At 43.4% G+C, this 15,668-nt stretch overlaps 1 protein-coding gene across 18 annotated transcripts in view; it reads right to left on the bottom strand.

The window, feature by feature from the left end:
- The window catches only part of cadpsa (Ca2+-dependent activator protein for secretion a), a 242,163-nt gene that overhangs the window by 113,469 nt on the left and 113,026 nt on the right, over window positions 1-15,668 (bottom strand). For all 18 annotated transcript variants that reach the window (XR_009790075.1, XR_009790076.1, XR_009790078.1 and 15 more), the window contains one exon: window positions 13,568-13,674. Coding sequence is in view for 14 of the 18 variants with exons in the window: in XM_061784285.1 (XP_061640269.1) it covers window positions 13,568-13,674 (107 nt within the window). In the remaining 4 variants the exon portion in view is untranslated. The remainder of the gene's footprint in view (window positions 1-13,567; window positions 13,675-15,668) is intronic.

Raw genomic sequence — 15,668 nt, 5'->3', positions numbered from 1 at the left:
CCCCTTGTAATTACAGGGATGAAAAATGCCTGATCTCTATAGGGATCTGACTTATTCTGGAAAAGACCCCGCAGATATCAGTCAGATTTGCAGATAAGGGTGGAGGAGGGGCCTTTTACAACTTAGTGGGTGGTGGTTTCAGGCGAGGGGGGATGGGAGGAAGATCTTGGCATGGTGTGCGCTGGATTCCAATATTGACAATAGCCTTCATCCTGTCCGTCACACCTAACAGGGCATTTAGGCTAGAAGAGAATGAATTTTGTGTTGGGCTTTGCTCCATTGGGACTGGGAGGGGTGTGGGAGATTCAAAGTGCTGCCTCATCTCATTGCTCATTCGTTCCTCTGATTGTTTGGATGACGCTGATGAATCCATCTGCGCCTCGTTTCGCCTTATATGTTGTTCCTCCGATTGTTTGGGAACAACTGCATCTTTTTGTCCTTCAGCCGTGTCAACAAGGCCAATGTTTTCCTTTCGGAAATGTTGGCAGCCAATAACGCCTTGTCTATTTAGACAGAAACCGTCTGCCTTGATGTCTGCGGTCACCAAAAATCGCAGAAATTGTCAAAGAAACTCACAGAGAGTGCAGTACACATTTCTTTGAGCCACTTATTTACAACCCCAATTCCAATGAATTTGGGACATTGTTAAACATAAATAAAAACAGAATACAATGATTTGAAAACCATGTTCAACCTATATTTAATTGAACACACTACAAAGATATTTAATGTGCACACTGATAAAATTTATTGTTTTTAACAAATAATCATTAACTCTGAATTTTATGGCTGCAACACGTTCCAAAAAAGCTGCGACTTGTGGCAAAAAAGACTGAGAAAGTTGAGGGATGCTCATCAAACACCTGTTTGGAACATCCCACAGGTCAGGCTAATTGGGAACAGGTGGGTGCCATGATTGGGTATAAAAGGAGCTCAGTGCCATATTTGCTCAGTCATTCACGAGCAAATATGGGGCGAGGTTCACCTCTTTGTGAACAAGTGTGTGAGAAATTAGTCGAATAGTTTTAAGGACAATGTTCCTCAATGTACAATTGCAAGGAATTTAGGGATTTCATCATCTTTCTTTTTTTCAGTTTATTTGAAAGGGGACCATGCCATTTCATAAAACACATGAAGTACACATGGTTAAAAAAGCCAGAATTAGCCAGAAGGCTAGTTTTCATCTGTAGTCCCCTGGCCCTGATGTAAAAAAGCAGTGAAATACATCTACAAGACAATATAATACAGGATACATAATCAAAGACTTACTATACTATTAAGAGAGAATAAAACCACAAATCATTTGATCATAACATGAAAACATCATAACGTACTTGTCTTTTAGTGTTGGCAACTATAGGTGTTAACCAGCCAGATTTTCAGTTTTTTTGTGAAGGCCTTGTATGTTGTAAGCAGTTTCACCTCCTCAGGTACTGAGTTCCACTGACCAGCGCTTGTCACTGACCAGGCTGACTTAGTAAAAGTGTTCCTGCGCAGAGGAATGAGACAGTCACCTCTGACAGAGGCTCGAGTGACACGCTCAGAGCTGTTTCTTTGGCTGATGGACTCAGCCAGAGGAGCTGGAGCCAAATAATACAGTACTTTATAAATAAAATTTAAATCTGCAAATATGTGAAGACTGTCCCAGTTTAAAAGACTGTATTTTTTTTAAATTGCACAGTGATGATAGTGCCTTGGTTTTTTATCCATCAATTTAATTACTTGTTTGTACAAAACTTTGTTTTTTTTGCATTCTGACCAGCCTGGTACCAACTGGTTATGCAATAGTTGAAGTGACTAAGAATCATTGAATGCAAGTACATTTTTTGCGGCTTCAGTTGACATTTCATTTCGAATTGCACGAAAATTTGCGAGGTTTAATTTGATGTTTTTACACAATTTGTCATTATGGGCTTTAAAGGAAAGCTGTGAATCTATTATTAACCCAATATATTTGTATTGGCTGACAATGTGCATTTTATTCTCCATTAACAAGTATGTCGGGGTCAGGTGATCCTCTATTTGTTTTAGTGAAATACATGCCTACAGTTTTAGAAACGTTTAGCTGTAGACAGCACTCCTGCAACCAAGTTGTGACACAGGACATTGTATTAGTGAGTTTAGCAGCAACAGTATCTTTGGAGCGAACATGAACAAAGAAAACTGTGTCGTCTGCATACATTACGCACTCAGCCTCAGAACAAACAGTGGGCAAATGGTTGATGTAAAGACTAAATAAAAGGGGGCCTAATATTGATCCCTGAGGGACTCCAGAGGTTAGCCTAAGAGACTCAGATCTGCAGTTGTTAACTGATACAGATTGTGTTCGATCATGCAGATATGATTCAATCCAGCTCACAGCTTTGCGAGAGAAGTTACATTTTGAGAGCTTGGTAAGAAGAACAGTGATTTACTGTATCGAAAGCCTTCCTGAGGTCCAAGAACACCGCCCCTACAACTCCACCCTTGTCGAGAGAAGATTGTATTTTCTCAATGAAGAGCCATGTAGCCATTTCAGTGGAATGCTTGGATCTGAAACCAAACTGCATGGCGTGGAGAGTGGGGGAGCTGCTGTTTAAGTAATGGACAATCTGCTCTGACACCCATTTTGCTGCAATTTTGGAAATGGCCGGAAGAATGCTGATAGGTCGGTAGTTATTCAGAAAAGTTGAGTCACCGGATTTAAAGACAGGGGTAACAATAGCAGATTTCCAGGCCTTTGGAAAGTGACCAGATAAAATTGAAAGATTCATGATTGAGGCAATAGGAGTAGCAAGAGTTGAACCTAGATCTTTGAGCATGTTCGTGTCCATTCCAAAAACATCCTTTGCCTTAGATGGTTTGAGTGAATGAATTAAATCGATAACTTTGGTCTCAGTAATATTTGTAACAGTAAAGAACTGCGTTGAAGACAATGCAGGGTACTCCTTCCTTTGTTTTACTGCAAACTTAGCAGAGATTTCTGACACAGATTCAATGAAGCATCAGCCATCACTTGAGGTTCCGTCAGGATGTTTCCATTTAACTGAATTTGCATTAGTTTTGTTTTGTTATTTTGTGTATCACCCAATAGTTTTTTAATATAATTCCAGGTTATTTTAGAATTTCCCTTTGCACTATTCAAAGCAGTAATGAAAAAGTCAGCTTTAGATTTTCTTATTTCTTTCACTTCCCTATTTCTCAGTGAAATAAATTGGTGTCTATTGTATCCTGATTTGACCGACAACTTCAAGGAATGATCTCCTTCTTTTATCAGTTTCAGAATAAATTTGTTTAACCAAGGAAGCCCATTCTTTCTAGCTCTTAGTTTAATTATCTGTGTAAATTGTATAATATTTTTTTGTATTTTGTTGGCAAATTTAGAACAATCCTCATCTAAATTTTTGCCAGCGAATAATTCATCCCAGTTTACTTCTTGGATAGAATCTTGGAAATTTTGTTGTTCATGTTTTGGTATCCTATAGGATTCAGTGGTGGCCAAGGGTTTGAAGCGCTTTTTATTTAATTTTTTTGTGACCATTATAAGATTGTGATCAGACAATCCTGTGAGCATATTGTATGGCTTCAAGATCCTTTCTGGCCTATTACTAAAAGCTAGATCAATCTGAGTGCGGGTGGAGTTTGTAATTCTCGTAGGGCCATTAATTACCAGAGTCATATCCATATCCTCCATAACCCTTTTCAATGTTTTCCTATCTTTGTTAACTTCCCAATTAGCATTTAGGTCGCCCATTATTATCACCTCTTTTGCAAGATTGAGTTGTTTCAGTAACATTTCCAGCTTTTCATAAAAATCTGCATTAGATGAGGGAGGCCTATAAATAACTACAAGAATAAAAGGCATTTGCTGTGACAAAGAAACAGTTAGTCCAAGAAATTCTAATCTATTCTCATCTGTAACATGTATTTCATTACAATTAAAAGTGTCCTTGGCATAAATCATAACACCTCCTCCCTTAGAACCCTGTCTGTCTTTTCTAAACATTTTATAACCAGGTAAAAATAGTAATGCTGAGGGCGAAGATTCATGGAGCCATGTCTCAGATAGGCAGAGGAAGTCAATATTTGAGTCAGTGAGAAGGTGATGGACCTGATCACTTTTCGTTAAAATGCTTCGTATATTTAAGTGTGCACAAAGAATGCCTTTTGGTTTATGTGTTGAGTCCCATATTAACTTAGAGTTATTAACGGTTTGGAACACCCTGCATTTCCGGTGCTTTAGTATTGCGGGGTTTGGCAGCCCCGTTTCTTTTATTGGCAATGTTTGCATATAGCTTTACGCTGCCAGCTTCCGGATCAGCCAGCAGTGGTGGAGGCCCAGCTAGCAGAGGTGTTAGCCCCGCTAGCAGAGGTGGAGGCCCACCTAGCAGTGGTGGAGGCCCAGATAGCAGAGGTGGAGGCCCAGCCGGCAGAGGTGGAAGCCCAGCCAGCAGTGGTGGAGGCCCAGCCGGCAGTGGTGGAGGCCCAGCCGGCAGTGGTGGAGGCCCAGCCGTCAGAGGTGGAGGCCCAGGTGATGATACACCACACATCTTACCTCTCTTTCCCGACGTTACAAGGTGTACCAGCCCATTCGCAGGTCACTCTGCTGCTCGCCGATCTCGCTACTTGGCAGGTTGCTTGAATGCGACTGTGTGCAACTCTCCTTCGGTTGTCTGGAGAGCAGCAGCCGAGGGCGCCCGCGAGCCACCGACTTGCAAATTAGAAGATGCCCTGCCTGGACGATCATCCCCAAACTGCAGTGCGATGGCTGTGCTGTTCTGGGAGGGGTGTGCACCCACCAGGCCTTCCTCTTTACGTTTCTTGAATTTCCTAAAGTAGACCTTCAAAGAGGAAACCAATCTCTACGGTCCATAATATCATCAAAAGGTTCAGAGAATCTGGAGAAATCACTGCATGTAAGGGGCAAGGCCGAAAACCAACATTGAATGCCCGTGACCTTCAATCCCTCAGGCGGTACTGCATCCAAAACCGACATCAATGTGCAAAGGATATCACCACATGGGCTCAGGAACACTTCAGAAAACCAATGTCAGTAAATACAGTTCGGCCCTACATCCGTAAGTGCAACTTGAAACTCTACTATGCAAAGCAAAAGCTATTTATCAACCACACCCAGAAACGCCGCTGGCTTCTTCGGGACGAGCTCATCTAAGATGGATTGATGCGAAGTGGAAAAGTGTTCTGTGGTCTGACGAGTCCATTTCAAATTGTGGACATCATGTCCTCCGGGCCAAAGAGGAAAAGAACCATCCGGACTGTTATGGGCGCAAAGTTCAAAAGCCAGGATCTGTGAGGGCACAGGACTGTGTTCGTGCCAATGGTATAGGTAACTTACACATCTGTGAAGGCACCATTAATGCTGAAAGGTACATACAGGTTTTGGAGAAACATATGCTGCCATCCAAGCAACGTCTTTTTCATGGACGCCCCTGCTTATTTCAGCAAGACAATGCCAAACCACATTCTGCACGTGTTACAACAGTGTGGCTTCGTAGTAAAAGAGTGTGGGTACTAGAATGGCCTGCCTGCAGTCCAGACCTGTCTCCCATTGTGGCAGATTATGAAGCGTACAATACGACAATGGAGACCCCGGACTGTTGAACACCTGAAGCTGTACATCAAGCAAGAATGGGAAATAATTACACCTACAAAGCAGTTAATGTCCTCAGTTCCCAAACGTTTATTGAATGTTGTTAAAAGAAAAGGTGATGTAACACATTGGTAAACATGACCCTGTCCCAGCTTTTTTGGAACGTGTTGCAGCCATAAAATTCCGAATGATTATTTGCTAAAACAATAAAGTTTATCAGTTTGAAGATTTAATATATTGTCTTTGTAGTGAATTAATTTAAATATAGGTTGAACATGATTTGCAAATCATTGTATTCTGTTTTTATTTATGTTTAACACACCGTCCTAACTTCATTGAAATTGGGGTTGTAATTGACTGAGCCTTCTGAAATGTTCATCTCCAAATTATACCGTTGGGAGAGGTCCACTTATGAAAAACTCAGCATCCAAACATTGCACTTTTAGCTGATCAATGAAATCTCGCTTCAGTACCTCTGATTGCTGCTTGACAATATCCAGGGCCCCTGTGTGTATAATGACAGATTTCACAGTTGCGTGCTCATGAGTGATCTCCAGGATATCAGACATTGGAAAAACACAATACCTTTGTGTTCTTCACACTGTAAAAACGTTTCACATCCTTGACAGCTCCATCACCAACTATTAACATTTGGGGTGCCATTTTTTTTCTTGTATGATTTAGTTTCAGGCGGCACAGTGGCCGACTGGTTAGAGCGTCAGCCTCACAGTTCTGAGGACCCGGGTTCAATCCCCGGCCTCGCCTGTGTGGAGTTTGCATGTTCTCCCCATGCCTGCGTGGGTTTTATCCGGGCACTCCGGTTTCCTCCCACATCCCAAAAACATGCATTAATTGGAGACTCTAAATTGCCAGTAGGTGTGACTGTGAGTGCGAATGGTTGTTTGTTTGTATGTGCCCTGCGATTGGCTGGCAACCAGTTCAGGGTGTACCCCGCCTCCTGCCCGATGATAGCTGGGATAGGCTCCAGCACGCCCGCGACCCTAGTGAGGAGAAGCGGCTCAGAAAATGGATGGATGGATGGATTTAGTTTCATACCTTTCAGTCGTGTTGGCAGATGAGCATTCTTGGCCAGAGTCTTGTAAAAGAAAAATCAATTTGTATGTCTGATGTCAATGTTTTCGCATCCTCTTTTCTTGCCCTTCGCCACAGCGACCGTCCGCGGCCGCTCACTCGGGGTTGAAGCAGCCCGCAACGCAGGCCAGCCGGATTCCTCGGTAATCTGCTGCTCCGGTGTCCTCCCTTTGAGATGTTGTCCCATATCTTGGGCTTTGCTTCCAGTAAATTCCAGGGAGAACTGCTGGATGATCCATTACCGTTTCCATAGTCCACATCCGTCCTCTTTGTTGAGCTAGTGGCTGTCTGTTAGCACACTTCTGCTCATCATTTTGAGACATCGGTAGAGTGGTTTCATTTACCGACTGTCCATTTACATCCACATACACTTCAAGATGGTGGATTTTTGTTTCCAGGAACAACATGCTCTGGAGCAGTCCGCGATAGTCCTCAGTGGAATAGAGAGGCATCTTGTTGCTGGTCTCGTTGCCAATAGCAGGCCTGTTCTAATTAGCAGGCCACGTTCACGCATAAGGGGGTATCAAAAAAAATATTGGAATATGGCAACAACTGCATCTACAAATATAAGTACAGTCCCTTAAATTAAAAAATATCCAGGAGTCGCTTCTTCCAATTTCCTTGGAAGAAGAAAAACAATCTTATCAGAAAGAAAAAAATGCAAACAGAGGCGAAGCAAGCAGAGCGAGAAGAAAAAGCATCTGCACTGTACAAGAGCTTTCAGGAGTACTCAGTAGAAGAACTCAGGTCCTTGGATGGGGCGTATGGATTAAGGTGGTCTGACAGGTACTCGGGCTAAGCGCATGGAGGGATTTTTAGGTGAAGAACAGGGGTTTTTTAAGTGATGCAGGACTTGAGAGGGAGAGAGTGTAGATGGATGAGTGTGGGAGTGATGTGCTGCAAGGCTTGGTGCAGTTGACGACCCTAGCAGCTGAGTTATGGACGCACTAGAGCCTGGAGTCCAGGGCTTTGTTGGGTAGCCCGAATAGGACTCCTTTACAGTAGTCCAGGCAGGACGTGATGAAGACGTGGATGAGGATCTCTGCAACGGATTTAGAGAATGAAGGACTGAGTCTGGATATATGTTTAAGGTGGAAAAAGGCAGAGTTGGTATTGAATTTGATGTGGGGGTGAAAGGAGAGAGTGGAATTCAGGATGGCACCCAGGTTTCGGACTTCAGTGGATGGAGAGATGGAACAGCCGTTTATGTCGAGGAGGAGATCTTCAACCTTCCTGAGCAGAGCTGTAAGAGCCACAACCATGAGCTAAATCTTGTTACTGTTGTCTTTTAGAAGGTTTGATGAAATCCAGCTTTTTATTTCACAGAGGTAGTTGACAAGGGCCTGGGGGGGAAGGTGGGTTGATGGTTTGGTGGAGAGGTACAGGTTAGTGTCATAAGCATAGCAGTCAAAGTTTAGTGGCGGATAATTTGTCCAAGTGGGGGCACTGAAGAGAGGGGAGTCCAAGCACAGAGCCTTGGAGGACACCACCATGTACTGGGGCAGGGGTGGTAGTGTAACCATTAATGGAGACAAACTGTTGCCCGTGGGAGAGGTAGGATGTGAACAAGGAGACGGCCATGGCAGTGAGGCCCATGTAGGGAGATAGGTGGTTGAGGAGAATGGTATGGGAGACTGGATAGAAGAATGCTAAGAATAAGAATGCTTACAGTATGTGGCCAGTGTCGGCAGCGATGAGGAGCTCATTTGTTACTTTGATAAGGGCAGTCTCTGCGCTGTGCTGGATTCTGAAACCTGATGGATTGTAATTATTGAAGTTATCAGAGGGCTGGCTTTTTGTGGATGGGAGTGACTGAGGCAGTTTTGAAACTGTCCCTCTGTCTGTCCCCTAAAACCCTTTTCTCTCCGGCTCCATATTCAATAAACATCAGAATGATAAAACATTTTAAAAATAAGCAGAGTGAGTTTTTCAAACTGCGCTGTTGTACAGCAAAACTGTTCCAGCGCAAAAGGCATACAGCTCCACCATTCTGCAAGGCCTTGCAGCTGAAGAGGACAGGTTAAAAACAAAAAAAGAAAGAAACTGGAGGGAACTGTGCCATATTGTAGGGAGTGCTTATGTCCATCATGATGGGGCAGACTGTGGGAAGAGATGCCTTGACCTGGGCTGAGGGTATGGGGTCAAGAGAGCAGGTGGAGGACTTGGCCTTGGAGACCAATTTAGCTACGGTGGGGGCATCCACAGGGAAAAGGAGGAAAGGCAACGCTGACGCAGGAGGGAGCAGTGCCCTGGGCCACGGGTGCTAGTGAATGAGTTGTACGGGTACTGGAAAGAGGTATTTAAGGATGAAGCTCTTTATTTGAGCAAGCAGTAGCCAACAACTAAATCGCAATGAGCTTGACACTAATGTTGTGTCATTCTTGAATGATTCGTTCAAAAGAACAAATCTTTTGAGTAAACATACTGAATGGGATTGCTTTATGAACTCGTTTGGCACAACTCAGTTTGGGCCATATTCTCCCACGTGCTTAAATTGGAAAAGACTCGCAGGTGTACGTCTTTTTTCTTTCACTTATAGAAAATGGAACCAGTTGCACACCTTTTCTGGCTGCGCAGATTCTCCCGTCCACTTCAGTCTGTATTTTACGCACCCTCATCCCAGATATGCACTCCGGATGGAGCGACCCTAAAATGTGAGCATTCCCGGTCATATCTGGCCTTGCGCGCTTAACACTCTGTGAAGGTGAAATATCATATTGCACTTGAAGTTTGGATTGAGGTCACTACTGACTCATGCCAACGGTGCAGGACACAAATGGCCAACGACACTCACCAACACTCATTGGCTGCCCAACGGCCATGCCGATCGCCAAACATCAGGATAATATGTCCTTACCTTTACAACATACATCGACACAGATTGTAAGCCCACAAAGGTAATATCACATGATAAGGCAGGTTGTATAATAATGTTTTTCTCTCACCTTTGGAAAATGACGTGAAGACATGCCTTAAATTGGCAGGGGTGAGTGAAAGTGCTTGTTGAACCAGGAAGGCTGATTGTGCTTGATTGTTCAGTGTAATTGGACAATAAAGAGCAGGGAACGATTTATTCATTTTTACTCAGAAACAAAAAGTTTCTCAAACGTTTTTGGTTTGAAAGGATTTTTTTTTCTTTTTTTACACAGCTGCTCTCCAGCTTTGAAAATACCTTTTCACATGGTACAGACGATGCCGGCGTGCACAAAAACGCAAGAGCAAGATTATATAAATTGGGGTACACAAGGTTTTGCTCCTCCCAGTAAGGTGTTGTTGTTGTTTTCCAATTCCTTGGAACACAATAAACATCTCACTTTTGAATAAAATAAGCAACGGGGAAAAATACAGTTTTTATTAAGCAAACCTAATGTGTCGGAAATAATGTTACGTAGGTTTAGCTTACCTTATTAGGAGCTATCAAATCAAAATTGTTCCCATAAAGGGGAAATTGTCATATACTGCCCTGCAGTTCCATTATTGGAGGTGGGAGGGCGCTTTGTGTCCTCTCTCTCCCCCCTCCCCTCTCTGTTTTCAGCACCTGTCTTCAATCAGCCTCATCACCACCGATGTATATAAGCCTGCCTGTTCCCGGAAATCCTCGCCTAAGTATTGCAGCCTCTCCTAGCAGTACCATGGCCCACCTTATGTCAAGTAAGCTATACTGTTCCTCGCTTCCCTTGTTAACTCTTGTGTCTCCTCGTTCCCAGTGCTCCCCTGTGTTCCTGACCCACGTCATTCCTGCCACCAAGCAAGCCACCTGTTCTGTCCACTGCCTGCCACCTGTCCATGCCGCCGCCTGCCAACACATCCAGGACCACCTCCATAACCTTTCCTCAATAAATTGTTCATCATTTTACATCTGCCTCCGCCTGCTCTTGGGTCCAGCTACTCCCCACACGTAACAGAATACTTAGGCCACTACGGACCCAGCAACTTCAGAGGCTCTGAAGAACGGGTCCAGCTACTCCCCACACATGACAAAAATCCTTCTCTTCCAAACGAGACTCCATCCTCTTACTTATCTTCTAAATACTCAATCTCTCTCCAGACTTTATAAACACTAGGTCACGGCAAAATCGGAACCACTTCCAGAAGCAGTCTTGCGGTACAACAGGCCAGTGAGGCTTTGGACGTCATCATTTTTGGCTCCTGCCCTAAAAGAAGAAAGCCTGGATCCACGTTTTGCAGAAACTGCCCCTCGATTACTCTACACACGCTTCGAAGCCTCGGCACATATTGTATCCTATGGGACATACAGAAACTCCACAGTATTATGACAATCAAATACTAGCCATGTGGGACAGTTGCATGCTGATCACTTACACATCTGACTCCTGGGCTAGGCCTTTAACATATATTCAGATTTAGCTAAAGTACTTCAGTATCATTTTGAAGGAAATTTTAAAAAATAAAAATAAATACTTTTTAAACCTAGGTTTGTGTCTGGCGGTACAACCCTAAACACAGCAGGTTTTTGTCATTGTTTCAGTTCAGGTCTGCAGTGGGCAATTTCTGTTCTGCCACCCGGACGTATCCTGGCAATTGTTGTTTACAAACATTCTGAAATAGTCTTCCAAACTGGAAATCACTGTGTCGCAACCCAAATTGAGAATTGTGTTTAAAATACTTAGAAAGACATCTGCTGTCCATATATTTCTAAATTAAAAGAATTAACGACTCTAAATCAGTCTGGCATGCATTCCAGTCGCTGACTAATTACAAGCGACGATCCCCCCAAGCTGAGAACAATAGCACACTAGCCAACGACTTGAATACCTTCTACTGCAGATTTGAAAAGGACAGTTTCACACCACACACCAACCCGGCCGCACCCGCGACCACAATCACACCTCTGACTTCTGCGTTAACCATCCATGAACAGGATGTGAGACGCATCTTCAAACAACAAAAGATTAACAAAGCGGCAGGCCCGGACCACGTGTCCCCATCCTGCCTCAAAGTCTGCGCGGACCAGCTCGCGCCAGTCTTCACTCAGATCTTCAACAGATCACTGGAAATGTGCGAAGTTCCATCCTGCTTCAAACGCTCCACCATCATCCCAGTCCCCAAGAAACCTGCAATCTCGGGTCTGAATGACTACAGGCCTGTCGCTTTGACATCTGTGGTCATGAAGTCCTTTGAACGCCTCGTGCTGGACCACCTCAAGAGTGTCACAGGCCCCCTGCTGGACCCCCTGCAGTTTGCCTACCAAGCGAACAGATCTGCGGATGATGCAGTCAACATGGGACTGCACTTCATCCTAGAACACCTCGACAGTGCAGGGACCTACGCGAGGATCCTGTTCGTGGACTTCAGCTCAGCGTTCAACACCATCATCCCTGAACTCCTTTCATCCAAGCTTCTCCAGCTCAGCGTCTCACCTGCCATCTGCCAGTGGATTTACAGCTTCCTGACGGGCAGGACACAGCAGGTCAGGCTGGGGGAGGCCACCTCATCCACACGCAGCATCAGCACTGGGGCGCCCCAAGGTTGTGTCCTCTCTCCGCTGCTCTTCTCTCTCTACACGAACGACTGCACCTCAGCGAACCCGACTGTCAAACTCCTGAAGTTTGCAGATGACACCACTGTCATCGGCCTCATCAAGGACGGTGACGAGTCTGCATATCGACAGGAAGCGAGCGGCTGGAGCTGTGGTGCGGCCGACACAACCTGGAGCTGAACACGCTCAAGACTGTAGAGATGATCGTGGACTTCAGGAGGCATCCTTCGCCACAGCTGCCCCTCACGCTGTCCAGCTGCCTTGTGTCAACCGTCGAGACCTTCAAGTTCCTGGGAATTACAATCTCCCAGGACCTGAAGTGGGCGACCAACATCAACTCCGTCCTCAAAAAGGCCCAGCAGAGGATGTACTTCCTGCGGCTTCTGAGAAAGCATGGCCTGCCACCGGAGCTGCTGAGACAGTTCTACACAGCGGTCATCGAATCAGTTCTGTGTTCTTCCATCACAGTCTGGTTTGGTGCTGCTACAAAAAAGGACAAACTCCGACTGCAACGGACAATCAAAACTGCTGAAAGGATTGTCGGTACCCCCCTACCCACCCTTGAGGACTTGCACGCTGCCAGAACTAAGACAAGGGCGTGCAAAATCCTCTCGGACCCTCCCCACCCTGGTCACCAGCTCTTCCAGCTCCTTCCCTCAGGTAGGCGCTACCGATCAATGCAAACTAGAACTAGTAGACATTCCAACAGCTTCTTCCCTCTTGCAATCAACTTCTTGAACAGCTAACTTACAATTCCATTACAACAAGCTGGCAATTTTTTGACTTGAGTTCGTTGTCACATTTCTGTATTATGTATTACTCGTGCACTCACTGTAGTTGTCTCGCCGTGCTGCACTATTTGCATATAGTGGCCACTCATGCCAGAGTAGCATCTGCTCCATTTGCACACTGATTGAGGAGTATCTGTAACATTTGCACAACCATTGTCCCAGATTATCGCAGTACTCGTCACTTTAAACCGCATACACTCCTTGAAGTCTCAGTGCCCTTTGCACAATGGTCATTGCACCGGACTATTGCGATATTAGCCATTCGAACTGAGGACTCTGCATCTTTTTGCACAATTGTTGTTTGTTGTTGTTTTTTGTCAATGTCTTTATGTCTCCAAAGTGTTCTGTAAATTGACTATCTGTTGTACTAGAGCGGCTCCAACTACCGGAGACAAATTCCTTGTGTGTTTTGGACATACTTGGCAAATAAAGATGATTCTGATTCTGATTCTGAAGAATAACCTGTAATTTAATTAAATGGTAATTAATAGGCGATGCATACAGCCTTACCACTAACAGAATAATATGGTCGTGTTTCCATGTTAAACGTGTGTGTGTGTATGTGTGTGTGTGTGTGCATTCATTGACACTGACCTCAGCATGGTGCTCCTCATTCTGCTGCAGTACCTCGATTACAAGCTCAGCCAAACGAATGGTGTCCTCAAGTTTTTTTGCAGGAGTGACCAACCGGCCAACATTTTCTGTTGCACAAAAGTCAAAATTCAGAGTCTCATCTGAAACACAAGCTTAATCTTCTTCATCCAAGGGTTATATAAAGTTTTAATGCATGCAACCGTTCCACAGGTAGCAAACACACCCTTGAAATAATAAATAATGTTCTTTGACATTTAGATTTTACATAAAGAACATGCATGTAAGCTTGCCTACTGCCAACCACTGAAGCTAAAAGTTTAAGTTATTCACATACTTTTGATTTGGAGTACCTTTTGCCTCAAAATCTATCTTTAAAATTTGGACCATTGTATTAGTCTAAATTAAAAAATGTAGAGAGCATCCAAAATATAGAGAGCATCAGCATGCTTTAAGTGGGGCTGGCTGGTATTTGAGAATTTTTTTTCAGAGCGGAAACAATAACAGACAGATACAATGTTAAAATTAAACCTTACATACAAGACAATACCCTGTGTTTTTACCCAGCCCCCATCCATCCATTTTCCATAACGCTTATCCTCAATAGAGTCGCGGGCCAGCCCCCATTATACCGTTATTTGAGGTCCCAATTATTGCTGACAGGCTAGCACAGTTTGAAGTCAATAAGTAGTAATGTCGTCTACCTAAAGTAACGTGTCACATCTGTCAGTGTGGCAAAAGAGTAATGGCAACATCCAGAGAAAATATGGTCGACATGAGGGATGCAAACAACATTCAACACTCATCATGCAGTAATGTAGTAATATTGTGTTATAATAATAATATGTGTTATTATCTGACTTACACGTGGTCCATATTCACAACTGGGCTTTTCATATTCAGCCTTCACAGTAAATAAATATTTATATGATCAAGAAAAATTGCCCAGGTATACAAATTATGTTAAAAATCTTATTCTTACGAATAGTTTGAGACTGCCCTGATGGGATGCATCTCTATCATGTACAGTGAGTGGAATGAAATTATACCATGGCTAATATATACTAATATACTTTACTTATTTCTAATTGATTGATGCTTTATAGTAATATTAATCATCCAAAAACAAAACTACCAATCTTGTCTTGCTTGAATTTTTCATGGCCATGGTATAAGCATGATAATGCACTCCAATGTATTTTGGACTGTGATGCGGTAGCATCATTGCATGAATCAAGATTACCTCCATATTATCCATTTGATCTATCGGGCCATTGGCTTGTGCATTATCATTTACAATAGAGTTGTGACGTGGGTAGGTGGAGTTGTATTGCATGGCCTGGATTCTGAACTGTAAATATCAGATTCAGTACTTGCCTTTGGGCCATTTCCTATTTTTGAATGAGCACAAAACAAATCTTGTAGTCAAAGTATAAACATTAGCACATAAAATGTTCAGGAAAGAGACAACTCTGTGAGTGAGTGAAAACAAATTGGTAGAATCCTGCATGAGTTTTACATTCTGGTAATATGCCATTAATCACAATTACCGGTAGGTTAGAGAAAGCTGTAAGGGGTTAGTTGGGATGCTGAACCATCAAGAAACAAAGTAACAATAAACAAGGTTAACAATTGGAAAAATGAACTTAAACAGTTTTTATGCTATGACATTGTGATACCACTTCAGAAATCCAGAAGTAAAACACGTATGACAGGATTTTAGACATACAATTAAAATTAAAATTTATTAAACACTATTTTGTACACACATACTATAGATATACATTTTGTCTACCTTATTTCAATTTACGCAGTGCAGTGGTACACCACTACGCACGACCACCATGGGAAATTAATATGTTCTAAAAGTGACAATTATAACTGACCAATATTGTCTTTGAAAAGGCAGAATTTTACTACAGAGCTGTCTAAAAGTAAAAAAAATAACAACAAAAACATTTTTTTGGGTGGAGTTGAACTGGCCATGTCAGGGTCATGCCTGTTCAGTCCACCCACTGGCATAGCTCAAGTGGTTTAGTGTTGTTGTGAACAAGACAACTGGCTGATAGTTATTTGCCTGCAGGAGATCAAGTCATGTTAACAT

The sequence above is a fragment of the Phyllopteryx taeniolatus genome, chromosome 9 (assembly GCF_024500385.1).
Source record: "Phyllopteryx taeniolatus isolate TA_2022b chromosome 9, UOR_Ptae_1.2, whole genome shotgun sequence".
NCBI classification, from domain to species: Eukaryota; Metazoa; Chordata; class Actinopteri; order Syngnathiformes; family Syngnathidae; genus Phyllopteryx; species Phyllopteryx taeniolatus.
The sequence above is the reverse complement of the archived record's forward strand: the minus strand, read 5'-3'. Positions and strand labels throughout refer to the sequence as shown.